General features: G+C 49.3%; 1 protein-coding gene across 8 annotated transcripts in view; it reads left to right on the plus strand.

Moving 5' to 3' along the window:
• Window positions 1-26,290, plus strand: part of GTF2IRD1 (GTF2I repeat domain containing 1) — a 70,547-nt gene that overhangs the window by 20,721 nt on the left and 23,536 nt on the right. For all 8 annotated transcript variants that reach the window (XM_079324908.1, XM_079324912.1, XM_079324910.1 and 5 more), the window contains exons 2-14: window positions 1,919-2,047; window positions 4,524-4,665; window positions 7,398-7,544; window positions 11,124-11,307; window positions 12,792-13,072; window positions 14,047-14,136; window positions 14,959-15,042; window positions 16,396-16,579; window positions 17,771-17,796; window positions 20,484-20,604; window positions 22,544-22,581; window positions 24,229-24,309; window positions 25,932-26,021. In XM_079324908.1, coding sequence (XP_079181034.1) covers window positions 1,925-2,047; window positions 4,524-4,665; window positions 7,398-7,544; window positions 11,124-11,307; window positions 12,792-13,072; window positions 14,047-14,136; window positions 14,959-15,042; window positions 16,396-16,579; window positions 17,771-17,796; window positions 20,484-20,604; window positions 22,544-22,581; window positions 24,229-24,309; window positions 25,932-26,021 — 1,591 coding nt within the window. In that variant the 5' untranslated portion in view covers window positions 1,919-1,924. The remainder of the gene's footprint in view (window positions 1-1,918; window positions 2,048-4,523; window positions 4,666-7,397; window positions 7,545-11,123; window positions 11,308-12,791; window positions 13,073-14,046; window positions 14,137-14,958; window positions 15,043-16,395; window positions 16,580-17,770; window positions 17,797-20,483; window positions 20,605-22,543; window positions 22,582-24,228; window positions 24,310-25,931; window positions 26,022-26,290) is intronic.

Consider the following 26,290-nt stretch of genomic DNA (forward strand, 5'->3'; position numbering starts at 1 on the left):
TGGAGCAGGGCAGGTTCCTTCTGCTGTTGCTGCAGCTTTTTGTGGTGGTGAAGCTGGAGGTGCCTGGCAGAGACCTGTCCCCAGCATGGGGACACCTGGGGTCTGTGCCCAGCTGCAGGACCATGGGTTCAGTTTCCTGCTCTGTTTTCCAAGCTGGTTCTTTCCTCCCAGGATCCTCATGGAGATATCCATCAGCTTTGTGTCAGATGGGTGGAAGAGGATTTTCCTGGCAGACTCTTACTGTGGCTGAGGTTCCAGCTCTGCTGTCTGCAGGTGCCAGTGGAGCCCCAGCACTGCTTGGCTGATTTCAGGAGCTGGTGACATGGGGGAAAGCCTGGAGGGCTCATCCAGAGCAATTCCTGAATTGTTTAATTGTTTAATTGTTATTGTTTAATAGGATTTCTCTCCCCTCTTCATTAGCTTGTTGCAGACCCTTATAAAAGTTTTCCCAGAGCAGCTGTGGCTGCCCCATCCAGGCAGTGTCCAAGGCCAGGTTGGACAGGCTTGGAGCACCCTGGGACAGTGGAAGGTGTCCCTGCCCATGGCAGGGGTTGGAATGAAATGACCTTTAAGGTCCCTTCCAACCCAAACTATTCTGTGATTCTTTCATCACATGTGTGTGCTCAGGCAGAGATGCCAGTGTGGGGAACTTGTTATTTTGGGCCAAACCCACCATATCCCCAGTTTCATGGGGAGCTCAGCTCTGTTTTGCATTCAGATTCCCTCTGCCTGGGCATGGGTGCAGACTAGGGCAGGAAGGTGAATTTGGGGATTTGCTGTTGCCTTTAGCCCGTGCTTCCAGTGCAGCTGGGCAGCTGTGGTTATTGATTGAGTGGCAAATTGAGTTATGTGCAGGCAGCTTCATCATTTCCCTGCCTTCTGCCCATCCAGCCTTGTTAGGGATTCTGCAGCCTCTTTCCTCTGTTTGTGAGCACATGATTTATGATCTGGTTCAAGTGGCTTATGAGCTAACTTGGCACCCTTTATTCGTGGCATTAAAGCTGGGTGGTGCCACTCTGCCCTCCAGATGGAGGGGCCATGGCTGGGAGGGATGTGGTGCTGTCTCCAGTGGGGGTGTTTTGAGCAGGGTGAGATCTTGCCTTAGTTTTCCTGCAGTGTTGGCATCACCATGAGTTGAGATGAGATGTGAGCACTGAGGCACAGGAACCCGATGCTGTTGCTGCACTTGTAGCTGAGTCACAGCATTTTTCCCCATTTGGCTGTGAGGGATGGAGGTTCTGGGGCTGAGCCTCTTTCAGATACCTGGTCCTTGCACACTCTCATCCTATTCCCCCTGACACCAAGAACTGCAGAGTGAGGTGATTTGGTTAGGGAATCCCTGGCCATGAGCTGCATCTCTCCCTTGGGGGGAAAGCAGAGCACCCTCTGCACCCTCTGTGACTTTGACCTTTTTCAGGGACACTTTTGGGTGGCAGGCTGTCCTCTTGCCCAGGATTCAGAGCAGGAGGTACAAGGACAGTGAGCAGGGTGACCTGGTGGGGACAGAGCCATCAGCCCTGCTCACAGCTGCCATCAGAGCTTGGGCACAGGATCCTCTGGCTGGCATCTGGGGTGTCCCACCATGAGCTGGTCCAGTGGCCCCTGCACAGTGGTGGCATCTCCTCGAGGGTGAGCTCCCAGTGCAAAGATGATCTGGCCACTGCTGGTGCACACAGATCAGCTCCAGGGTTTGATTGCAGCTCAACAGCTCCTGCAGTTTCCTGCCTTTAGCACAGCACTCGTGGGGATTGTGGGGCTCAGGCTGCTCTGGCCCCTCTGCCTGCCTCAGTTTCCCTGTACCTGTGCCAGCATTGCTCCCATAGCACACGATGGCAGTGGGGCTTCTGTGGTGATGCTCAGCTCCAGCTCTCTGTTAGTAACAGTGATGCATGGCTCTTTCATTTTTTTCTATTTCCAGGTGAATATGGCCTTGGCAGGGAAGCCTTTAGATGTGACACTCAGCACCTCCAGAGCTGACCAATGGAACATGGTTTTTCCCCAGAGGGACGAAGTCATCACCAGCTTAGTGTCTGCCTTAGACTCCATGGTAAGAGGCCAGTGGCACCCCTGTCCCACCCCCCTCCCTCCTTTGGCCTCCTTTTAGCCAGGCTGTCTGGGTGCAGGCTGGCACAGGATGCCTGGTGAGCTCATTCTGCTCCCCTCTGCTGCTGGAGAGCCCAGGGAGCTGCTAAGAAATATAAACCCTTTCCTGCCCTGGCAGCAATAAGGATCATAAAGTCAGCACAAGTTAATCTCAGATGTGTATTGTTTTTCCCATTAATATTTATGTTGGTATCAACTGGCTGTAGGGTGGTTAGCTTTTTTTTTACTTGCTGTTTTACCAATGTTACCGTGAGCATTTACACAACAGCAGAACAATGGCTTTTTATCTCTGAGAACAAAGAAAATAACTTTCATATCTTTTGACGTCGAATTCCCAGTGGAAGCCTTGCCTAAGTCAGCCCTGCTTACATAAACAAGATAGCTGTCTGGATTAAGTCTCATGGACCAGAGCTAATCTTATTTTTAACTGTGAATGTGATCAATAAGGGAGGGTGGATGTGTAGTAACAAATGTCTAATGCAATGAGATGTGCTAAATAGCTCTCTCTTTTTAAAGTCAACTCATAAGTAATGCATTTATCTAGGATATGTTTTCCTCTCTATGCGGGTAGAGGTTTTTTCATTAATACCAATTTCCTTCTCTTTGACATCACCACCCCACTAAGGAGCAGGTTCCCTGGAGCCTACACACCCCAAGCAGCTTTGATGATTTATATACATGCCATCCTGTACAGCAAATTATGTTACCATAGTTTGGCTTCTTAATGAATATACATTATTATGCAGTCCTTGTTAGGTGCTTACACTGGGGCCAGGGAGCCAAGCTGCCTCTGAAATTCACTTTATCCCAGTGCTTCACCAGTGGCAGGCTCTGTGCTCCCTGAAACCCAGCTGCCTGGTAGATAAACCACAGGCCCACATGCATGTCACCAGGCAGCCTTAGGGTTTGGATTTGTTCTGCACCCAAATCTCACATACTTTAGCTTTTCTGTTTATTTTTTAAGAGTTTAACTTTTTACTTGTCCTTTTGACTGGGTTTTGAAAGGAGGTTTCTTAAAAATATCTGTTTTGGGGGATTTGATTCACTGCCTCCTCAAAGAAGGTGAGCAGGAGGTAAAATGACCTGGTACAGAAGCTGGTTTAAGCCCACACAAGTGGAGCTCATTGTACCTGTGTGCAGGGAGCTGAAGGCAGGTTAGGGGGGTGGTCCATGTAACCCCCCTACTGTTCTGCTCCTCCTGGCTGCAGCATCCTCCAGCTCCTCTGTGGGATTGTTGATGTGTTAACCAGGGCTGATGCTGGAAAAATGCCCCTTTTCTGCCCATTTAAATCATGACCTGGGGATAGCATCTTCCTAGCACCAGTGCTGTAGCTGTAGGAATATGACTAAGGCTACTGGCACTGAGTAACTATTATAATATAAAAAATACTAATAAAAATACATATACATGTGTATTATGTAGAGCAGGAAGGGCATGTTACATAAAATGGATTAATGGAAGAAGTTTTTTCCATCTCTTTATTGTTTTGCATAACTGTACAAGAAGAATCGTTCAACTAATCTGGACTTTGACCATATTAGTGTTCTGCAGCTGAAATAAGATTCCTGTGTTCCTTATTCCATTAGAGCTGGTGGAAAAATGCAAATTGTTATCAGTCGTGGTGTGGGTTTTTTGTTAGATTTTTTTTTTTACAGGAACGTTTTCTTTTAAAGAAATGCAATGAAATGTTTATTTTTAGGATAGGAAAAAGCGAAATAAAATGATGGGTAAACAGTTCTTGTTTTCCAGCTGGATATTTTTGTAGAGCTGTAAAGCAGCTGAGATTTTTAGGGGATGTCATAAACCCATGAAATTTTGACATAAACCAGAGCACTGAATGGGGATGGGGATGGGATGGGATGGGATGGGATGGGATGGGAGGGGGTGGGAGGGGTGGGATGGGGTGGGATGGGATGGGATGGGATGGGATGGGATGGCAGGAGATGGCAGGGGATGGGATGGGATGTCAGAGGATGGGATGGCAGGGGATGGGATGGCAGGGCAGGGGATGGGATGGCAGGGGATGTCAGGGGATGTCAGGGGAGGGGATGGCAGGGGTGGCAGGGGATAGGATGGCAGGGCAGGGGATGGGATGGCAGGGGGTGGCAGGGGGTGGTAGGGGATGGCAGGGGATGGCAGGGCAGGGGATGGCAGGGGATGGGATGGGATGTCAGGGGATGGCAGGGGATGGCAGGGCAGGGGATGGGATGGCAGGGGGTGGCAGGGGATGGCAGGGCAGGGGATGGCAGGGGATGGGATGGGATGGCAGGGGATGGCAGGGGATGGCAGGGCAGGGGATGGCAGGGGATGGGATGGAGGGGGATGGCAGGGGATGGGATGGAGGGGGATGGCAGGGGAGGGGATGTCAGGGGAGGGCAGGGAGGCAAGCAGGGTGCTCCCTGTGCTGTGCTGCCCGCAGTGCTCGGCGCTGGCCAAGCTGAACGCGGAGGTCGCCTGCATCGCCGTGCACCAGGAGAGCGCCTTCCTGCTGGGCACTGACAAGGGCAGGCTCTTCCTCAGCGCCCACAAGGAGCTGCAGGCTGACTTCCAGAAGTTCTGCAGTGAGTATCTGCACCAGCAGCACCCCCTGTGCCAAGGCTGGGGCTCCAGCTGTGCCAGCTGTGAGTCCTGCCACACACGGAGGGGTTGTGGGGTGTCTGTCAGTGCTCGGTGTGTTTGGAGTGATGGGGAAACTGGGAGGGAGCTGCAGGCAGAGCCTCTTCCCTGCCAGCCTCTTCCCTGCCACTTCCCTTCCCTGCCTCTTCCCTTCCCTGCCTCTTCTCTCCCAAAGCTCCCCTGGGTGGCTGCTCTGCTGCCCTGTTGCTGTTTGTGTCCAGCAGTGCTGCCACAGCACTGGAGTGTTTTTTGAGGACTTAGCAGAAATAGTTTGTCCCAGTGATCCTCTCAGGAGCAGAAGGGCTTTCTTGGTCCAAGGCCTTTTTCTTGGTTTTGGAAAAACAGAAGTGGATTTGGCAGCTGGAAGTGTTGGTTGTGGAGTTGATATTTTTGAGGTATGAGCAGTGGTGACAGGATACCTTGAGCAGGGACTATGTTCCCCCAGTTTGAGGGATACCTGATTGCAAGCCTTCTGTCCCAGCTCTGTACCTCTGCCAGTTTCCAAAATGCAGTCTGGGAGCTGAAGGGAGGGAGGTGACCATTCTGTGGATGGGGACCTTGTTTCTTGGACAGCACCATCCCCAGCATGCTGCTGCTGTCCTCACTCAGTGCAGAAGCTGGAATGGGATCTGGCTTTGGTGGTGCTGACCACCAGACCCAGATCTGTTCTGTGGTAGAGTGTCAGTGCACAGAAATACATGGTGCTGACAGAAAGCACAGAGGTGCTTTTTCCATTGCAGAGATTGTTCAGGAAGGGTTTTTCCTAGTGCTGTAAAGCTCCAGGTCTTGCCTGCTTGGGCTGTTCTTTGCCTGGCTCTACAGGAGCCATGGCTCTGCCCACCCCTCATCCTGCTGCCCTGGGCAGCTCCTGGCCAGTCCACTATTCCATCCTCTCACAAGAGATGCCATCAGTTATTCTGCACTGGACTCCTACATTCATGGGCAACTCTGCCTTCCCTTCCCACCAGCCACAAGATGAGAATGGCAGTGGGGTGGCCACAGGGAGGGAACTCACTTGTGTTTCCTCTGAGAGAGGTTGTTCAATCTGGAGGAGAGAAGGGTCCAGAGAATCCTGAGAGCCCCTTCCAGTACCTAAAGGGGAGTTAAAAAAAAGAGGGAGAGTGACTTTTTGCCCAGGCAGGTAATGATAAAACAAGGGAGAATGGTTTTAAACTAAAAGGGGAGAGATTTAGATTGGGTAATGATAAAACAAGGGAGAATGGTTTTAAACTAAAAGGGGAGAGATTTAGATCAGGTGTTAGTTGGGAATTCTTCTTTTGAGTGTTATGAGCTGCTGGGAAATGTTGCCCAGAGAAGCTGCAGCTGCTCCATCCCTGGAAGTGTTCAAGGCCAGGTGAACAGGGCTTGGAGCAGCCTGGTCTGGTGGAAGGTGTCCTTGCCCATGGCAGGGGGTGGAATCAGATGTTCTTTAAGGTCTCTTTTGACCCAAACTGTTCTCTGATTCCATGATATATCCTGGTTGATGACCTACTGCTGGGTGAGGGCAAAGCACCAGGCACTGGATCCTGATTCCCCTGTCTTTGGATTCATTTATACCTTTGTCAAAAAGAAATTGTCATGTCTGGTTGGAAACAGAAATTTTGAGCATGGGGTTTGGGTAAAGTGGGTGATGGTGCAGACAGGGTGAAATGTGATAACTCTGTCTTGAATTATATAGGGCCCTCAGCTCCACTCCATAAAGCCCTTACAATTGGCACACAGTGGAAAGTATCCCTGAAGTGCCTTTGATTTGCTGCCCTCTTAGAAAGATCTGAATTAATCTGAAGCAGACATCACTTGGATTTGTAAGAAGCCTCTTAGCTCTCTGGGATGCAGACCTTGCCTGAGCACCCTCCTTTATCTGAACCTCTGGTTCTGCCTTGATGCATGGGGGGAATTGACAGTGATAGAATTAATGTCACTGGAGGAGGGACAGGCAGAGCTTGGAGGATGCAGATGCATTTCACAACCTTGGTAAAGCACCCCAAAAAAGTGTTCTAGGGCCTGTTTCACTTCCCTGTGTCTAGTTCTGTGTGCATCCCATGTTGCTCTTGACCCATTCCCTGTGATGTCCTTTATCCACAGAAGGATCTGTGAGCTCCTTGTTGAGCACCCAGGCCTGATTGCCAGCAGGAGCCTGTCAAAGATGATGAAGGAATTAGTCTTTTGTCACCAAAAATCCCTTCCAAATTACTGTGGATAGAACAGCAATAATGCATTTGTAGTGTTTAATTTGCTGTGCATTTAGAGATGCAAAGAAGTCAGTGCTGAAGATATGCTTTATTTGAAGTTTAATGGGGGAAATTAGCAGGAAATAGCTGGTATTACTGAGCTACGTGATGCTGAAGGGTAAAAAAGCCTCCAAGAAAGGCAGATTTTCTTTTCCTGAGAGATTGAAGGCTAAGCAGATTGAAACCAGAGGCTGGAAACGGGCTGCCCAATCAGTCATAACTGTTTCAGTGTGGCTGGGGGTGAAAAGCCAGGGAAAAGGGGGCAGGCACTGGGTGAGTGACCCTGCTGCTGGCCCTGCCAGTCCCTTTCCCTGTAATTGGCTGCTGCTGGCATCAGCCCAGTGTGATCTCATCCCAGCTGGGCCCTGAGGTGGGTGGGAGCCTGGGGACACCTGCCTGCTCAGCCCTTCCCACCAGTGACTCCTGTTTTCTGCTCTCCCCCACAGGAATCCAGCAGAGGAAGGAGCAGGATGCAGAGGTGCAGAAGAAGGCAAAGGAGTGTGGGCAGAGGGTGCTCAGGGTGTCCCCAGACCAGGGATCAGATGTGTACCTGCTCAGGAAGATGGTAGAGGAAGTGTTTGATGTGCTTTATAGTAAGAACCTTCATGCTTCCCTTTGGGGATGTGGAGTGTCCCTGGGGCTCACTGAGCTGCCCAGCACTGCTGGCAGGGGCAGCAGGGTGAAATGTGCTCCTGTGTGCAGTTAGTGCTGCACTGGGGTGGGATTTGGCCACTGCTGCTTAGTTTTCAGTGCCCCAAACTGAGCCAAAAACCCCCTGTGCTGGATGAACATCCTTTGTCTCCCCTGGCCAGGGGAAGCCTCTGTGATGCCCTGAATGTGGTTTCCAAGCACACCTTTATCCCTGCCACTGCATCCACAGCACCTCTCACAGCACTGTGTGGAGCTCTGCAGATTCACTCCCTCTTTTCCCTGGCAAGTCTATTTAAAAAGAAAACAGGTTGTTTTCTAGCATGTGGCCCTGCAGCCCCAACTTTGAGTTTGAGGTGGTGCTGTTCCAGCACATGCATCATCCCCAGCAATAAAGCTGCTGCAATTAAATATAGATGACCATCTGGCTGTTGGTATGGAACCCAGTGGGTTGCAGAGCTCCTTCCAGGCCCAATCTGCAGTGGCTTGAGCAGCAGCAGCACCTTCTTCTGGCTCCCAGGGATCCCCTGGAAGCCCCAAGGAGCAGCTGGCAGTAGTGGCCATGCTGCTGGCTCATGCCCTGGCAGCATCTCTAGAGCTGTGCTGGTCAGGGTAGGAAAAGCAGCACTGGCTGGGGAAGACAGAGCCCCATTATTGCCCCATGCTGCTGGGCAGGCTGTGTTAGGTCTGCATGATGCTTTGGGGCAGTTCAGGCCCTCTGGCTGGACCAGCTGCAGGACTGGGTGTTTGGCTTTTCTGGCTGCAGCTCCCCATCAGCAGCTGAGATTCAGGGCCTGGTGGAGCCCTGCTGGGGCTCTGAGGGTGTCTCTGAGTGCAGAGTGCCCCAGTTTGTGTATGTGCCTTGGGAATGGGCATTCCCACACAGCAGAAGGGGGATAGCAGGAGCTCCCACAGCTCACTGCAGGAGCTGCTGCTGCTGGCTGTTGCTGGCATGTTCCACAGGCTCACAGGCAGGAAGGGGACTGGCATCCCTTCTCCACTGGGACAGACAGCCACTGACATTTTCTGAAGCCACTTAAAGGACTTAGAGGCAAAATTCCCATTAATGGGAGCAATCAGATCCTATTGCTGCCTTCCAAAGGTTGGGCCCAGCAGTGGAGGAAGGGGTGATGCAGAAGAGCCAAGGGAACAGAATGGAAAGGGTGTTTTTGCTGGTGAATTCCCTCTCCAAGCTGCCAGTCTCATTGTCTGCTGCTGGGACAGTGCCAAACTTTGCTGTCCTCTTGGGAATATGTGAATTATTAAAACCTGACATGGAATAAATATATAATTGCATTAGAAAAGCTTGGTCTTAGTGCATCTGCACGGGGTTTATGAACCAGGCAGCCCATCCATTGGATGGTTAGTAAGGCTCTTTACAGTTTCAGGGTGAATGGAGCTGTGTGGGGGCACATTGGCCACATCCTGCACCCAGCATGGCCAGCACTGCCATAGCACAGGAAGTTTGGGCATCCTGGCACAGCAGTTTTGGCTGTAATTCTGCCTTTGCTGCTGCTTCAGTAGCATCAGCTGTATCCATCCTTGAGCTGCTCTGTGGCAAAACCTGACAAAGCTGCTTGCTGCCTTCCCTGCATTCCCACTGGGAAGAGCCTCTCCTGCTTGAGTGGGGGAAAATGCACAGGAGACAGCAGATGCCCCAGGGTGATTCTGTTTGTAACTGACAGGACTGAGAGTTTAACAATTATGATTTTTTTTTTTTTTATCCTTTCATCAATAAGGATTGGAAACAAAAACTCTTTTAAAATGCTCAGTCAAAAAGATTCCCTCCAGAGCCAGGTAATCTCTGCAGGATGACTGATTACCAGTGGCTTCTATTAAACAGGCATTAATGATGATTATTGTCTCTTTAGCCAAACCATGAGTCTCTGTGCAGCAGCACGAGGCTTCTGAAGGTCACCTTGACAATAACACCATCCCCATAAAAATATGTTTGGGGATTTCTTGAGCACTGGGTTGATAAGGAACCACTGTGGGCATTTGGAGCTTCTCCAGCCATGAAGAGAGGTGGTGAAGGGAGGTGGAGAGCTGCTAGAGCCAGCACATAGGGGCAGGGAAACTGTCAGCTTGCAGAAAGTAAACTCATGGTGTCCTGGCTCAAAGGCTTATTTTCAAACTTTGGTTATTCACTTAATTAAAATACTATCAATCCTCCCTAGAAGAAGCCTTAGTGGCTCATTGTTACTTACAATGTATTCCTTCAAAGGACATGTTGAAGAAATCACTTTTAGTAAGGACTTGCTGGCAGTGTCATAAGATTTGCAGTGTTTCTGTAAGTTTTTTGGTGTTGAGTTTTTTTTTTGTTTTTTTTTTTTTTGTTTTTTTTTTAAGAGAGAAAAAATAAAAAATTTAGAAGAAAATCCATAGCATAAAATCCCTCAACAACTTAAAGGTCCCATAATCTTCTCTATTGCCCCTCAGCCTGGAGATGAAGGTGCAGGCACTGTATCATGCCACCAGATGTTCAGCATCTGGACACTGCTTTGCCAGACAGGTTGCATTCCTGCTTGGCTGTTTCTTGTGCTTCATGCTTTCAGCACCATGTTTATTGATCACAGGGGCTTGGGTTGGTTTCCAAAATAATTTTTCCCCTGAGAGTAGCTTGAGGATTTTGGCCATTCCTTGAAATCCTTCAGAGCAGGCTGTTTTTCTGATGGTGTTTTGCCTGCTAAGCATAGTAGGGCAGCCCTGGTTTGGGCACAGGAGCTCTTTATCTGATGCAGAAATTTCCTATATTGTGGCAATGCTTGCTGCTTGACTGCTGCTGCCAGGGAAGGGAAAGCAATTTGTACCTGACTCCTTAGGGAGATTTTGGTGTCAGAGATAAAATGGAGCCAGAGGCACAGGGTGGGGACATGGTGGGATTATGCTGCCACTGTTGAGGGGAGCAGGTGAGAGTTCTGGCAGCTGGAGGTGATTGTGCAGTCAAATCTATTGATGTTCAGCTGTCTGTGAATAGTGGGATGGAGGGAGATTATTGGTTTTGGTTTGTTCCTTGTCTGTCACAGTGAATCAAAGCTGCTTGACAGCAACAGCAATCAAACTGCTTTCCGTTCTTCCAGGAGGTAAAATAAGAAAACTGGCTAGAAATGAGGCTCCCAGAATATCTCAGTAAGCATGAGATAGAAATCATTGTGAGCTCCTGTGCCTTCTTTGTCAGCCCTTGGCTCCTTCCCACCTTGCTGATGGCCATGTACCTCACTGGCATATGGCTGGGCACTCCCAGGGGTGGGCTTGTGCCAAGTGACCCCAACTGAGGATTCTGCTGTGAAACCTGAATTATGAGACATCTGCTTATTGGCTTTTATGAGCTTTTTATTAATTAGTGCTTTTAGAAGGGAATTGAAGTGCCTTGCATGCTAAGTGCAAAGGTAGGAATGGTTTTTTTTTTTTCTCCTAATGATTCAGTTGGTATTTCTTGCTGTTGCATTTGCTCCTGCAGCCCAGCCCAGCCGTGCTCAGGGGCACAGGGTGTTTGTCAGTGTGTGACTCTGTCCCCTCCCCAGGTGAGGCCATGGGGAAGAGCAGTGTGGTCCCTCTGCCCTATGAGAGGTTCCTGAAGGAGCCAGGCTCGCTGGCTGTCACCGGCCTGCCCGAGGGCATCAGCTTCAAGAAGCCCCTGGAGTATGATGTGAAATCCCTGATGGCCATCCTGGAGCACAGCCACAGCATCCGCTTCAGGCTAAAAAGGTAATTTTGGGGACCCCAGGGAGCAAGAGGGCACGAGCCCTTGGGATGGTGTATCTTACTGTCAGATGATGACTGTGTGTGCCACAGGCAGGAGGGTCCCTCCCATGCCCCAGCTTCTCCCACAAACCTGGGTCCAGCTGTGCCAAATCCAGCCTTGCACAGAGATCTGTCCGTGTTAGGGGGCTTGAGTCCATTTCAGACTCATTTCTATAAAAAGTGTGTGTAAACATACACATTAACTGCATCTTTTTATGTGTCTCTGCCAAAATTTCCACTGCGGTAAGCTAAGTGCTTTTCTGTCTCCAGAGGGATTTCCAGGGTAAATGCTGCAAGTGTCTTCCCAGGCTGAAATGGGTTTTGTAATGCCAGACAAGGAGGGAAGTGGGGGACTGCAGCAGAGCAAACTGCCCCTTTTGGCCACATTTACACAAGGGGTTCAGTACTTTTAGGTGCATTTCTCCTGCATTTGCCTGGCTGGCAGCACCTCAGATCCATTCAGAAAAATGCTGAGCATGACCAAATACCTCCTCTAAAGGCTTGATGCTTCTGGAAAATCAGGCTGAGACGGCTGAAAGTAGGACACACAGAATTTGAGCTGTCTGTGAGCTTGTGGCTCCCTGTCTCATGTGGAGCACATTGGTTTCTTCAGTCTGAAACTCATTTGTGGGCTGAGCTCCCCCTTGAATGTGCCACGGGTGCTGGGGGCTGGCATAGGCAATGGAGCCAAGTGATTGTGGTCATAAAAGGTTTTACCCCTTAAATGCACTGGGCATAGAGCTGGCTAATAAAAATGCTTTGAACTGCTGTAAAAATAACCAGCTCCACTTAAAAGAAGACAAAAAACATTTAGGTGCCTGGGGATGCTCAGGAGTTTGAGTGATGGATGTAACTTCTGAATCACAGAACAGAGCTATAGAATGGTTTGTGTTGGAAGAGACCTTAGAGACCCTCTCATTCCAAGCCCCTGCTGTGGGCAGGGATGTCTTCCACTAGACCAGATTGCTCCAAGTCCCATCCAGCCCAGCCTTGAACACTCCCAGGATGGGGCAGCTTCCCTGGGCAACCTGTGGCCAGGCCTCAGCACCCAACAGGGAGGAATTTCTTCCTAATATCTGATCCAAACCAACCCTCTTTCAGTTTGACGCCGTTCCCCATTGTCATGTTACTCCCTGCCTTTGTCAAAAATCCCTTTCCAGCTTTCCACTACCTTTGGGTTACTGGAAGGCCAGAGTCTGTTCTCCCCAGAGCTTTCCCTTTTCCAGGCTGGATAATCTCAGCTCTCCCAGCCTTCCCAAACAGGAGGGGTGCTCTAACCCTGTCATGGCACTCCTCAGCACGAGCCTGGCAGCCGGTGGTGCAGCACGTCCCACCCTCCCAGCCACGGCTCTTCTCGCCCATCCCCATCCTTGCTTGTTGCAGCTTAGCAGTGCCATGGGCTCAAAGGAACCTGTTTTTCCCTGCTCTTCTCCCTTCCTTCCCCTCAGGCCAGCAGATGAGCCCAGCCGAGAGCCCAACCCCAACATCGAGTTAACTTGTTCCTCCCTCGCCTCCAAGGGCAGCCGAGACTCTGGTGCCAGCGGCGCCGTGGCCAAGGCCGGCGCCCAGGACGGCCCCTCCATTGCCATCACCAGCCTCCTGTACGGCGCCTCGCTGCCCGCCCCTGCCTCCCTCGACCTCAAGCAGGAGGTGTCCCCAGGGCTGCCTGGGCCCACGGCCGTGGCAGAGATGAAGGTGCCTTCCTCACAGGAGTACAGCGACTGCTGTGGTAATAGCCTGGAGTTTGCTCTGGGATGAGTGCACAGCCCTCCCCTGGGAGGGGGCTGGCTGTGGGGTTTGGGTGCTCCTTGGTGTATTGGTTTGAAAGCAAAGCCAGTGAGAGGCTCCCGAGTCAGGAACTCAATTGAATAGGAAAAGAAAATTAAATACATGCAACAGTACAAAAGAAAACCACTGAGAGAGTCAGAATACATCCTGACACCCCGCTAGTTAGGGTGGTGGTAGCAGTGCAGATGAAATGGTCTTGTTGAAGCAGTGATCCTGTGGAAAGCTCTGGTAGCTCTTGTCCTCTGAAATCCAGTGGAAAAAGGCTGCTCTGGTGTTCCAAATCTCAGTTTTTACCTGGGTAGGAAAGGCTTGGCTCCTCCCCCTGGGTGGGGCATCTCCCAGTGGGATGATGTAATTTTATCAATCATGCACTGGGACTCAGTGGCCATGAACAGGAGATATCTCCTGGAGGCAGGATGGATCTGAAAAAGATAAAGAACATTGCCACCTCTGGTTTTAACAGATAGCCCATTAGCAGAGGATATCTCCCACAGAGATCAGGATCACTGCCCCACCTGGTTTCAGCAGATGGTGATAGAATACAGACTTTTGGGCACATCTTTACACTGTAACCTAGGACACTTGGATGAAAACCAGTGTAGAGCTTGGCTGCTACGGAAATGAGCAGAGCCCTTGTGTGCTGCACTGCCCCAGCCCTTCCCTAGGTGTCTGCAAGGTGCTGGCAGGGCACAGCTCTGGCTTTGCCCCAGAATGACAGGTGCTGCACCACCAGGCTAGAAGGGCAGCCAGAGTGGGGAGGCAGGGGTTGGTCTGGCCAGGACAGCACCAGGTGCCACAGGCAGGATGGAGGAGAGATAGAAGGGTTGGTGGGGGACAGCACCCAGGCTCTCGTGGTGCCTGCAGCACTGGTCAGGCTCTCATCAGCCCTTTCTCCTTGTCTCCCCTCTTGTCCAGGACAGAAATCATCAGTCTCTGGAGGTCCCCTCATCCAGAACGTGCACTCCTCCAAGCGCATCCTCTTCTCCATCGTCCATGACAAGACAGGTCTGTGTGCTGCTCCAGCTCTGAGGGCAGCCCTAGTGAAGGGTTTCCCCTCCCCACATCTCTCCCCAGCAGTGTCCCTGCCCTCTCCACACTCTGCAGGGATCTGGCAGTGCTGGAGGTCATGCATGGGAGCCAAGACCTTCTTCTCTGTCTGGTCCATCCCTGCCATTCCCAGGTGCTGCTGGTGGTCCTTGAGAATGGGAATTCCCATCTCTGCCTCCTGCACAGGGAACCAAGGCATGGCTTTGGGAGAGGCTGCTTGCCCCAGCTGCAAACAGCACATACCTGCTGAAAACCTGGCATTGATTCAAAAGGACTGAAACCCACTAGTCCCAGTGGGATTCTGCAGCAGTGCCTGGGGGATCTGCAGTGGGGAGGAGACTGCCATTTCCCCACTTCCACCACACCCAAGGGAAATGCAGCCTAAAAACACATGCCTGCCTTAAAGAGGAGAAGAAAATATGGGTGGGAAGGTTGGGAAAGAGGAGAAGATGGAAAAGATCCACTTGTGAAAGGGCTGTGCCTTTCAAGGGTTCATTCCAGGTGGAGTTGGCTCTGTCTAAGAGGGTCTTTCATTCCAAAGCTCAGAAATGTTATGGGGTCATTTCTTAGGAATCTGCTTTGCACATGCCAAAGAGAGTGCTCAGGTCTGGGGTTGGAGAAGCCCAGACCTTATCTGCCAGCCTGGCAAAATTCTCTCAGGAACAGGGAAATAATTTTTAAAGTCTTGTTCCTGCTTCACAGCACTTTGCAGGAGAGAAGTGCATCTGCTGTGTATGAACCATATGGAAGTTTCTTATTTCTTGTATTTTGTTTTGATAGATAAGTGGGACAGTTTTATAAAAGAAACTGAAGACATCAACACCCTTAGGGAGTGCGTGCAAATTCTTTTTAACAGCAGATATGGTGAGTAGGAGTTAATATCCCATTATGCATCTGCAGTGCTTGTGGATTGCATATCATTATATAGCAATCATTTTTGTTCCCTAACACAGCAGCAGAAGCCATATGCTAGAGCTCCCTGCTCTTCCTAACACATTTAGCTCAGCAGCTCCCAGTCTCCTGAAGGTTATGTCAATATTTCTGCTTGGAGCCCCACACCATTGTCAAGGAATTTAGATCTGGGCTGTAAAGCAGCCCTGTCTGGGAATGTGGCATGCTGGATCATAGCACTTGGGCACCAGGAGTGGTGCCATGTGGCCCTTTTATATACATGTGGCAGGTAAGAAGAAGGTGGTTGTTGCATCTGCTTTTTTCTCCATCTGCACAGCTTGCATACTTTGTTTGCTGTGGGCAGTGCTTTTGGGGTAGCTCCTGGGCATTTGGGCAGGTGGAAGAATGGGGAATCCCATTCTAAGCCCTGGTGGGCTCTTCAGCTGTGCCACCCCTGTCAGACTGTATAATTTGTGAGTTACAGGTAGGCTGTAGATGTGTGCTGTGCCACCTGGGAATTGAATGGGCTTGAGACAGACCCTTTAACTTGTGATTTGTGTTTGTGGTCCTGGAGTGTGTCCAACAGAGCTTAGGAGGAGTCTGGAGCCTTAGGAGGAGTCTGGTGAGGAGCAGCTGAGGGAGCTGTGTGGGCTCAGCCTGGAGAAAAGGAGGCTCGGGGGGAACTTCCCACTCCCTACAATTAGCTGAAGGAGGTTGTACCCAAGTGGGACTCAGTTTCTCCTCCCAGGTGACAAGTGATAGAATTAGAGGAAATTGCTGCAAGCTGCTCCAGGGAAGGTTTAGCTTGGGCACTGGGGAAAATTTCTTCACTGAAAGGGTGGTCAAACCCTGGCACAGGCTGCTCAGGGTAGTGATGGAGTCACCATCCCTTGAAATGTTTAAAAAAGCATATGGATGTGGCACTTGGGGACATGATTTGGTGAACATGGTGCTGCTGGGTTAACAGCTGGAATCAATCTTAGAGGGATTTTCCAACATTAACAATTTTATGATTCCACATGCTATGCAGCTGGTGAATCACAGAGCTCACAGACCTGCTGTGGTGGGTCACCAGGAGTTTGGGGATGATATTTGGGCCAGCTTACTCCTGGTTTGAGCATCACTGGGCATTTTGGGAATTTTGAAAGCACTTAGCTGTGTTTACTTCTGCTTTCCTTTTTGTCCCATGGGAGAGCTGCTTCTGGGGCTCATTTCTGGGACAAGCAGAGAAGAGGGCAGAAGGCATTTGCTGTGTTTTAGCTTTGTTTTAGCATCTGTAAAAGACAAGACACTTGTGTAAGTGAAAGCCATGTGTTCATCTTTCAGCTGAAGCCTTGGGGTTGGACCACATGGTCCCTGTCCCATACAGGAAGATTGCCTGTGACCCTGAGGCAGTGGAGATCCTTGGCATCCCAGACAAAATCCCTTTCAAAAGACCTTGCACCTATGGTGTCCCCAAACTCAAAAGGATACTGGAGGAGAGGCACAACATCCACTTTGTCATCAAAAGGTGGGTGCCAAGGAAAGCAAAGGGAACTGCAAGGCTCAAGGCTGTCAGGGGTTTCAGTTGTGCTCCCTCCATGCTCACAGGGTTTGTTTTGACACAAACAGCTCATTTCACCCTCTTTCATAAAAGACTGTTGTAAGCTCTTTCACCCTGCAAACCTCTGGTTTTCCTCTCTCTCCTTTTGCAAGGATGTGGCAGAGCTTGCTGTACCAGATCACCCCAAGCTCTACCACCCTGTTTTAAGTGACCATGGGCACCAAACTTTGCTGGTGCCCCCCAAACATTTGAAAGTGCTTACAGCACCTTCAATGACATTTGTTGGGTGGGGGCAATTCCCCTGGGTGCAGGGAGGAACATTTCTCACAGGGATTTCTGTCCATCTTGTTTTTCCCTGATCACTTGTGCACATCCTCTGTGTCTGGTGATGAGAATGTATCAGCTGCAGGCCAGGCATTGTGTCTGGGTGTCTGCCTTTCCTCTGGGGCAGGAGGAGTGGATGTATTCCCACTTATCACTGTGCTTTGCAATCTCCCTTTGCTTCTCTGTCAGGAAAATCTGCTCTATCATACATTGGTTTATCCAGTCCCTGCTGTGCAGCACTTGTGTTGTTCCCTTCCTAGAGGTGTGAAACTGCAGCACAGAAAAATCCTGCACAAGGCTCCCAAGGGGTCTAAAATCACCAACACTGATGGAATTCAGGCTTCCCAGAAGGGATTAGCTTTCCTGATGTCAGTTGGTAGAGGAGCCACCTTGTCCTGCTTTGTCCAGGCTGGATCAGGTGTGGGATGTGGCCCTGGACATAATTTGCTCCTGTGAGTAAAGTTGTGGGTAGCAGCAAAATACAATATTCAGGAGACAGGTGACATCATGGCCAGTAGTTTATATTTGAAATTGAAGATCCAGCAGCAGCTGCTTTGGTCCCACTGTTTCTTTTTGTAAATCCCAGCCTATTGCAGCCTCACTTAATAAGCTGAATTAAGACAATGACTTATAAGCAGATTTAGAGATGCTTTAGTTGAAAAGCATATGCCATAAGGTTATTTGGCTGCACAACAGGCTAAAAGACCTTTTTAACTGAAAAAATCATTCCCCTAGTAAAAAATTACTAGTTTGACTTGGTTTAATGCTATTAATTCCAATTCAGTCATTAGCAGCATCCATTTCTAATTCTTGCTTTTTTTCCTTTTCTCCTAGGATGTTTGATGAAAGAATTTTTACAGGTATGTTCTCCAAGTCCTTTTATTTATTGCCCACAAAATTTAAAGGTTATCCAGAGAAGCAGAGTTGAAATAATGTCACCTGCAAGCAGAGGAAGTGCAGGACACATGCAGTTTTGCTCAGTAAAGAGAAGCCTTGTCTGTGCCCTACACCAGGACATGCTGAGATTGCCTTTGCCTGGTATCAGTGCAAGCTCTGTACTCCCCTTAAAAACTGAGTTTTGAAGGTTTAAGTGAGAATTCCTGGTGTGTGAGGCTGGGCTGGCTCCTGAATCAGGCTGAGCCACAATACAGACATGGTATATATCTGTACTTTCAAGAGGAAGGAAATCACTGCTGTGTTCCTCAATGATAAATTATTCTTATTATTCTTTCTTTCTTTTTTTTTTTTTTTTTTTTTTTTTTTTGACTGGCATCATCCAGCTGCTAACCAGTTTTTTTTTTTTTAATAATTAAAGTTCATTTTTTCAGTGGCAGAATGGTGGGGAGAGTGTTCTTTGACTTACCTTGCTCTGTGTTTTCACTCCTTATTTCTCTGAGATGGAGAAGCCAGACTAATTCTTTACTGAGGGTGGGGAGGCTCTGGCACAGGGTGCCCAGAGAAGCTGCAGCTGCCCCATCCCTGGAAGTGTTCAAGGCCAGGACAGGGCTTGGAGTGATCTGGGATTGTGGAAAGTGTTCCTGCCCGTGGCAGGGGGTGGGACAGGATGGTCTTTAGGGTCCCTTTCATCCCAAACCACTCTGTGATTCCTGGTGAGGCAGGTACAGGGCAGGTACAGGAGACAGGTGCCCATGGTGTGAGGCTCAGCCCACCCTCAGCAATGCCCTCATCCCAACACCCTCATTCACACCTGGAATGTGCCATTGCACCCAGATTTATCACACCAGGTCCTGCCTGCCTGGGCTTGGCTCACAAGTAAAGACATGCTTTGGGGTGGTGTTTAGGTTTATTTTTCCCCCTGAGCTGCCAGCCCCACGTGCTGGGATCTCTCCAGACTCCCTCTTCCCAGATATCTCTGCCAGCCCCATTGTCACTCTGGCCCAGGACAGCCCCAGCCCTGGGAGTGCTTCCTGACACTGGAGCCACCCAGAGGGGACCTCCAGCAGAACCTGGAGGGGGCCCCACCTGCATGGGCAATTTCTTTGTCTAGAGCCATTAATGGCTTTTTTTTCCCCTCAAGAAAAGGATTTCTTTAATCTCTAGCCCATCCCCAAGGGATGGAGCACTGAACTGTGTTTTTGGATGCTTGGATTTTCCTTGCATAATGGCTGCACCACATCTGGGGAGGCATCATGTGCATCTGGACCTGCTGGTGGAGACCACTGTGCTGTGAGCTGGGGGATTCCATGTAGGGAGGTGCAGGTGGATATTTGGGGATGAGGAAGCAAAGCAAACCCAGCAGAAGTGAGGTGGGTGACAGGTCCCTGCAGGGCTACCAGAAGCAAAACCCATTAAACCTGGCTCTTTGTGGTTTGTGTCAGCACATCAGCTTGTGCAAAAAAACCCACATCTGCTGAGTCAGGAGGTGCCATTTCTGCAAAGACATTATTTTCTGAGTGGAGCTGTATTTTAAGTTGCCATTTACGAAGTATCCCAGAGCTTCCCCATAAAGTTTTGCTCACCCTTTAATTAAAATACCCACCACTGCTCAGAAACCTATTTTTGTGACTCCCCTGGGTAGCAGCTTCAGGCAGGCTCTGCTGATGCAAGAATAAGATTTGGTTCATAGAAAGCACAAATTAAAAGGAGCCTTTTGGGCTGTTCAGTAGATAAATAGTGTCTTTAAGGTTCTATATTTCTGCTGATCCTATTGCCAGAGCCCTGCCCTTTCTTGCAGGTTGGAACCAAAAGGAAAGTGGCATCAGGTTCCCATAGATGGAATATGTTTTAGAAGGGTGAGGATATTGTGATGGTGCTTTCAGATCAGCAAAGGGCATCTGACAACAGCTGTTTAACAAGACACCTTGTGGTTTCTGCAGCCTCACAATGTAAACTCACTCCCTCCTTCCCCCAGCCCTCATTCTTCAGCTCTTTGCTCACCTTCCCTGCCTGATTTTATTTCCTACTCTGCCTTCAGATTACTCTTTCCATCTCCAAGGTCATTGCTGAGGTTTCATTTCAGCTCCTTTCAGGCTGCTGAGGAACAGGGGAGGGAGAGAGGAAGTTTTCCATGGTGGCAGGATGCTTCTGTCCCTCTCTGTGTCACTGTGACAGATTTCTCCTGCTGCTTGGTGGGTTTGGAGCTGTGAGACAGGGCTGCTTGTCACTCTCTCTGTGTTTTGCCAAGCTCCCATCCAGTGCAGCACATCCCCTCCCTTGGGACAGGGCTCTCCCCATCTGGGGCTTGCTCCTCCTGCAGTGAATCCCCAGCCCTGGGTTTTCTGACCTTAGTCCCTGCCTCTTGGAACCCTTGTCCTTCAGCCAGCCCTTTCTGGAGATGCTCTTTCCTGGCAGGGCTTCCCAGCACACACACACAGTTGTGGAGAGGTTTAAGCAAGTGTCTTGCTGATATTTTAACATGGGAACCCAATGGAATTGTCACCCTTGTCTTTGCAAGCAGGTGACACTTGAAAACCTCCTCCCCCACCCTGACCTCAGCTCTTGGACTAGGAGGGAAACAAGCTGCAACACTGGCATGTCCAGCTGCTAATCCTGCTTTTGCTTTTCTCCCAAACCCCCCTGGCAACAGGAAGCAAATTTACCAAAGATGCCACCAAGCTGGAACCCTGCAGCCCCCCCCGGGAGATCTCCCCCGAGCCTCACCGTGGGGCCACCCTGGAGCTGCTGGGGACCTCTCAGGCCAGCAGCAGGTAAGTGGGGCTTCTGTCCCTGCTCCCTGAAAAGTGGCATCCCCCAGGGAGTTGTTTTGGGGCTGTTAGTGCACACAGCAGGTTGCTGATGTGCAGGTCAGCAGTGTCCAGTGGCTGCAGGAAGGTGCCATGAGAGCCCTTCAGCATCAGGAGATGTTCTAAGTCCATAATGGGAAGGTGAGTGGTTAAATTGGTGTTGCTTTCCTCCCTAAAATATCACTGCAGTGCTACAGCACAGGAGGAGGCCAAGCAGCCCTGTCTTTCTGCAAGCCAAAAGTTTGGAGTCATTAATTTCGAGCAAAATTGGTGAAATGAGGGCCATGCCTGGGATTATGCTGGAACTGTCTCTGGTGTTAATGCATGACCTAAAGGATTTACCCTCAGCTCACACTGTAACAGCATCCTGCTAATTAAGTGTTGCTTGTTTAGAAAGTTCCTGACAGTGCATTCAGAGAAGGTGGGGTTATACAGCCCAGCAGGGCAGGAGGTTTTTATGAGAGTGCCTGTTTCTAGACAGCTCCAAAACATGCTGGCAGCATCTGTGGAACACATATCACATATCATACAGCTTTCCAACCCAGACTGGGAGATCCTGGAGGTGCTTTTCTCTTCATAGTCCTGTTTCCTTCATTCTTAATTCAGTGGAAGCAAGGTGTAATTTAGCCTTTAAAGTCACTTTAAGGAAGAGAGTCAGGGCAGTAGTTTATAGGATTATGAACTTCTATAAGAGAGGGAACCTTCTCCCAGCCTTGTTTCACACAAATGGAGTGCAGAATGCTCCTCAGTTTCTCTGGCACAAAGCCTCACTGCCCAGCACTGGCAGCTCCACCAGGTGGGGCTTCAGACAGAGCTGTGGCTGCTGGCCTGAGCAGGTCAGGATGGGGAAACAGGGTAACTGGGCAGTCTGTCCTGGTTTGAAAGACAGGTGTCTGCTAAGGAAGGCAGCAGCTTCTCTTGAAAGGGAAAATGTAAACCCCCCTCTCTAAATTATTATAATTTTCCAAATTCCTTTGGTGAAAGGTTTACTTTGGCCTGAAGCAGGAGAGTTTAAAACCCTTCCCAAGGCTCCCAGGTGGTATATGCAGACTGGACCAATGATCCTTTCTGCCTTTGCACATTTGGGGGAACATTTCAAGAGCACTCCTGGTTTGTTTTGTGGTTTGTTCTGCTGATGCTCCTGAGTGGATTTAGGCAGGCAAGAAGTGCTTTTGAACATCCCTCCTCAGCCTACAGGTGCTGGCTCAGAAGGATTTTCCTTCCCCCTGAGTACCAACACTGAAGGAGAGCATTTTCCAGAGTGGTTCCTTGTGTCCCTCAACACAGAGCTGTGGTTGTTCAAGAGAGACACAAGAGAGCACATGCATCCTGAGAATGCACAATAATCTCATTTGGATGCAGAGCAACTTGTGTAAATTCCTGAGCATGTGAAGTTAACTGTAAATGAGAGTTTGGGATAGTGCCCAGTTTTCAGTGAAAAAAAAAAGCTTTGAACAGAATTAATATTTACCAAATCAACTGATTTTTCCTTTTCCCCTTTTTTTATTACCTCCATGACTAACCACATTGTGGCAATAGTTATGCACTGCTCTCTGTCACAGAGGGATGGAACCAACCAAGTTTTGGGCTTAAAAACAGCCCCTATATTTTTCAGGAGTGTGGAGGAGGAGTGTATAATTTTTGGGTGTGTAGAGGCAGGGCTGCCACCAGCAAGGAGCAGGACCAGGGTGGGTGTGAGAGCTGTGTTTATTTGCAGAGAAACCAGCAGACCTTGCAGCCATGGGTGCTGTGCTGGGACTGTGGGTGCAGTGACCTGGGGACCCCTCTGTGCTACCAGGCAGCATTGCTCCCTCCTGCCAGGATCACTCCACACACCACTGGGTTTTAAGCTCTCTCTTTCCTTACACCATGAGCACCTTTCTTGTCTGCCTTTCTCTTTCAGGTCTGAGAAGTGTAATGTTTCTGAAGGCTGTGAACCAGGTGAGGAATAATTAATTTTCTCTCTCAAGACCAGAGAAACCTGCCTGCAAAGTAACTTGAATGTGTGACATGTGGCAGTAGTTGCCTGATTGCACCCCAGTGCAGTTCTCTAAGGAACTTTATCCCCATCTGATTGATGCAGAGATGAAGGCTCTTAGCCTCTGACCCTTCAGCTGGGGCCTAAAAATGTGTAAACTGAAATAATAAGACTTAAGCATGTGCTTTAATGCAAAGCTAAGGGAAGTCTTCACTCTAAGTTCCTGCAGTGTTGGTATTGTGAGCACCATGAATGAAAAGGAAATGCTTTTCCACAGATTTAGGGGCTTGGACCCACTGAAACACCTCCAAGCCATGCTGCCTTGCCTTTCCAAGCTGCAGGCTGGGACTCAGCACCTGCAGTGGATCTATCCCACCCTAAGGGAGGAAATTTATCTTGAGAGAAGAGGAAGCTGGGCTGGGGACTGGGCAGCCTCCTCCTGGGGCAGCTGCTCAGCACAGGCTGTCACCTGCTGGGTTTGAAACCACACTGAATTTCACCAGGGTTCAGCTGGGCTCATCTTGGTGTGATGCAGCTTCACTCAGCCCCCTCAGGACAGGGGCAAGTTCCAGCCATGAGTCTGGGAGCATTAAAATTGCAGGGAGCCTCCCACTGGGGACAGCTCCTCCAACACCTCTTGGTCTCCCAGTTGATTTTAAGTGAAGAAAGCCATGAAATGAGCATTTAACAAGGTCCAGCTGCCAGTTTGAGGGCAGCACCAGCTGCTGGCAGCTGAACCAAGCCCCCAGGTGTCCTTTGGGTACCTGCATGCCATGGGCTGGATGCTGCTGGGCCACTGGACTTGTTGTGGCAAGCTCAGCTGGTGCTGAGTGACAGCTGGGGACACTTTCCCTGCTGTTGGGAAGGATAAAGATTTGACAGGAAGGTCTCACAAATATGTGTGTGTAACAGAAAGATTTTTGAATGTAAAATCTGAAGAAGGAATAGAAATGATAGCAAGTTTTGATATAGAAAAAGAAATTGCTGAGCCAGTTTTACTAACTGAGAAGGCAAAGAGCAAGTAAGTTGGAGGGAGCTTTTGTGACTGAGCAAAGAATAAATCTACCTCAAAGAAAAGATGTTTTTACCAAGCAAAAAGATTTTCTCAAACAAACAAGAAAACCAATGTTGCAAGTAAAAGAAAGATCTCAAAACTTTCCACTGTAAAAAAACTAAAAGACAACTTCTAGCTTAAACTGTAACATACTAACTTTTAGTAATTAAAAAATAGCAGCATGAATATAGGAGTGTAATAGTATAAGCTGTATAGTAAAGATAGAATAAGCTGTAATAGTAAAAATGTTAATTAAAATATAGTAACATGAATATAGTAATGTTAGTAGTTAGAATAAGCTGTAAGTAATAGTAAAAATGTTAATTAGTTGTTATGTAATAAAATACACAGCAAAAAAGAAAATACAATGCTTTGTAACATAAATAAAACAAAAAACAAAACACACAGCTTGCTACAGCCAGCAGCTATAGACTCAGCCCAGCTGCTGTAACCTGTGCAATGAACAGCATCTCAAGGGCTGTCTGAAGTGTCCAGTCTGACTCCCTGCCTGCTGCAGCCTGGGCAGGTTGCTGGACCCTCTTGCCTTTGCCCACAGGTACCTCAGGAGAGCTGGGAGGGATCAGGCAGATCAAGCTGGAGCCAGATGAGCTGAACATCATCCAGATCACTGTTCCAGGTACCTGCTGGGGTCCCTGTGCAGGGCTGCCACCTCATCTTTCACACTTTGCTGTGGGAGGAGGCATCTGCAGGGTGTTTTCCTGCACTTAGGGCTCCCTCACATCCCTGCAGTGATCCTCCTTACTGACACAGGAGCATAGTGAGGTTCCTGGGAGCACTGGAAGGTGTTTTAGGGCTCTTTGTTGCTTTTCTCTCTCCCTCATTGCTTTCCTATTTTGCCTTCCCCCTGGAGAAGGTGAGCCTGGTTTGCTGCTTTGCTTCATGTGGAGGATCCCAGGTGTTGAATACAGGATGCTTTTGAAGAGGTCCTTCATTTGGAAAGCCAGCCTGGTTTTGAAGAGGTCATAAAACCAGGTCTAACAGTAGGCAGGTTTAATGTTACACACATCCTAAAAATGTGTTGGAATTGTTGACACTGATGGGGAACATTCCCCACCTTCCTGCCCAGGGAGCTCAGTGGCCATGGGCTGTGATGGAGATGCTGGAGGGACAATTTGGAGAGTCAGTTTTCCACTCAGTTGTGCTGGACAGTGCAGCAAATGTCAGGATGATCCTCAGGGTTCAGTGAATGGGTTGTTAGCAGTTTGCATTTTCAGTGTGCTTTACAACCATTAATTAATAAGCTGCACAGAATGAGGGCAGTGACAGAGCTCTGACATGCAGGGTGAGTGGTTCTGGGGACAGTGGTGACACCAGGCCCCACCACAGCAGTGCCATCTCTGTTGCACCCAAACTGCAGCAGTCCCCTTAGGGAGGTGATGGTTGAGGAGCACTCCAGGATTGGTGTAGAATAAAATCATCTTTGGTTACTGCAGGGGAAGGAGGAAGCTCTAGTGGTAGATCAAACATTTTCTTTTTCAACTTGGCAGCTAATGGAAGAGAAGAAAGTTGATATACATGGTAAGCTGGAGGCCCATGGGAGGAGTGGGAAGAATTACCACTTGTCCAGTGCCAGGGAGATCTTACCTCCAGTCCAGAGTCCACCTTTTCTTGCCTTATTTGAAGGTTGAGTTCAGAGGGAATACAGCTGAAGGCAAGGAGGAGGATTAATAGAAAAGAGGTGCTCACCTGCAGGGAGAAACTGGTGAAATTTGGATTATTTATCCTGTGAGGTAGAAATGAGCTGATGGAAGTATATAAACTAGCTGAAACTTCATTTAAAGCTGACTTTGGGTGGGTCTTTGAGGGCATTGAACAGCCTGCCACTTGGGGAGACAGGTTTAATGTGAGGGAAGCCAAAAGAGGGTTGATTTTATTGAGGAAGGCAGCATTAGTGGAACTGTTTCTCTCCATACTGTAGCTAAATCAAACAGCATTAGCTTTTTAAGTCAAAACTGAGTGTGTAGATGGAATTAAGCCAAGTAAATAATTTGAACTAGTTCTGCTCTTCACCTTCTGTGGAGGTTAGGAAGAGATTTTTATTGTTTCCCTCAGACTGAGAGGTCAGGTGTGTGTCAGGGATGAGCTCTGGGTGGTTCTGGGAGGAAGGAGGCAGATGCATCCCCAGGGCACGTTTTGGTGGTGTGGGGGGCCCTTTGCTCAGTCCTTGCTGATGGCCAGAACCCTCTGGACACAGTTTTGGGGGCAGAGCAGAAGGTGCCCATGTGTTTTTCTCTGCAGACCGATCCCCTGGCTCAGTGGAAATGCACGAGCCAGTGCCCACACACGTGGCCTCAGATGAATCCAGATACATCCTGGAAACAGCACCAGGTACTAGAATGGAGCCCCTGGGGGCCTGCAGGGCAGGATGGCTGTTCATGCACCTGTCAAAAATGAGGAAATACTATTCATGATCCAAAGTTGACCAGCTCCAGAGTCTTGGTCTCAATGAGGCCAGCTGGGAGCTCTGATAAAGTAACTGATGAGTTTTCTGGCACTGCTGCTCCTTCCCATCCTCTCTTCAGCTCCAGCATGCTGCAGACCCAAGCCCCTTTGCCCAGTGCACACCTGGAATTTACCTGCAGGATGTATGCTGGCCC

This window comes from Erithacus rubecula (assembly GCF_903797595.1).
Source record: "Erithacus rubecula genome assembly, chromosome: 22".
Classification (NCBI taxonomy): domain Eukaryota; kingdom Metazoa; phylum Chordata; class Aves; order Passeriformes; family Muscicapidae; genus Erithacus; species Erithacus rubecula.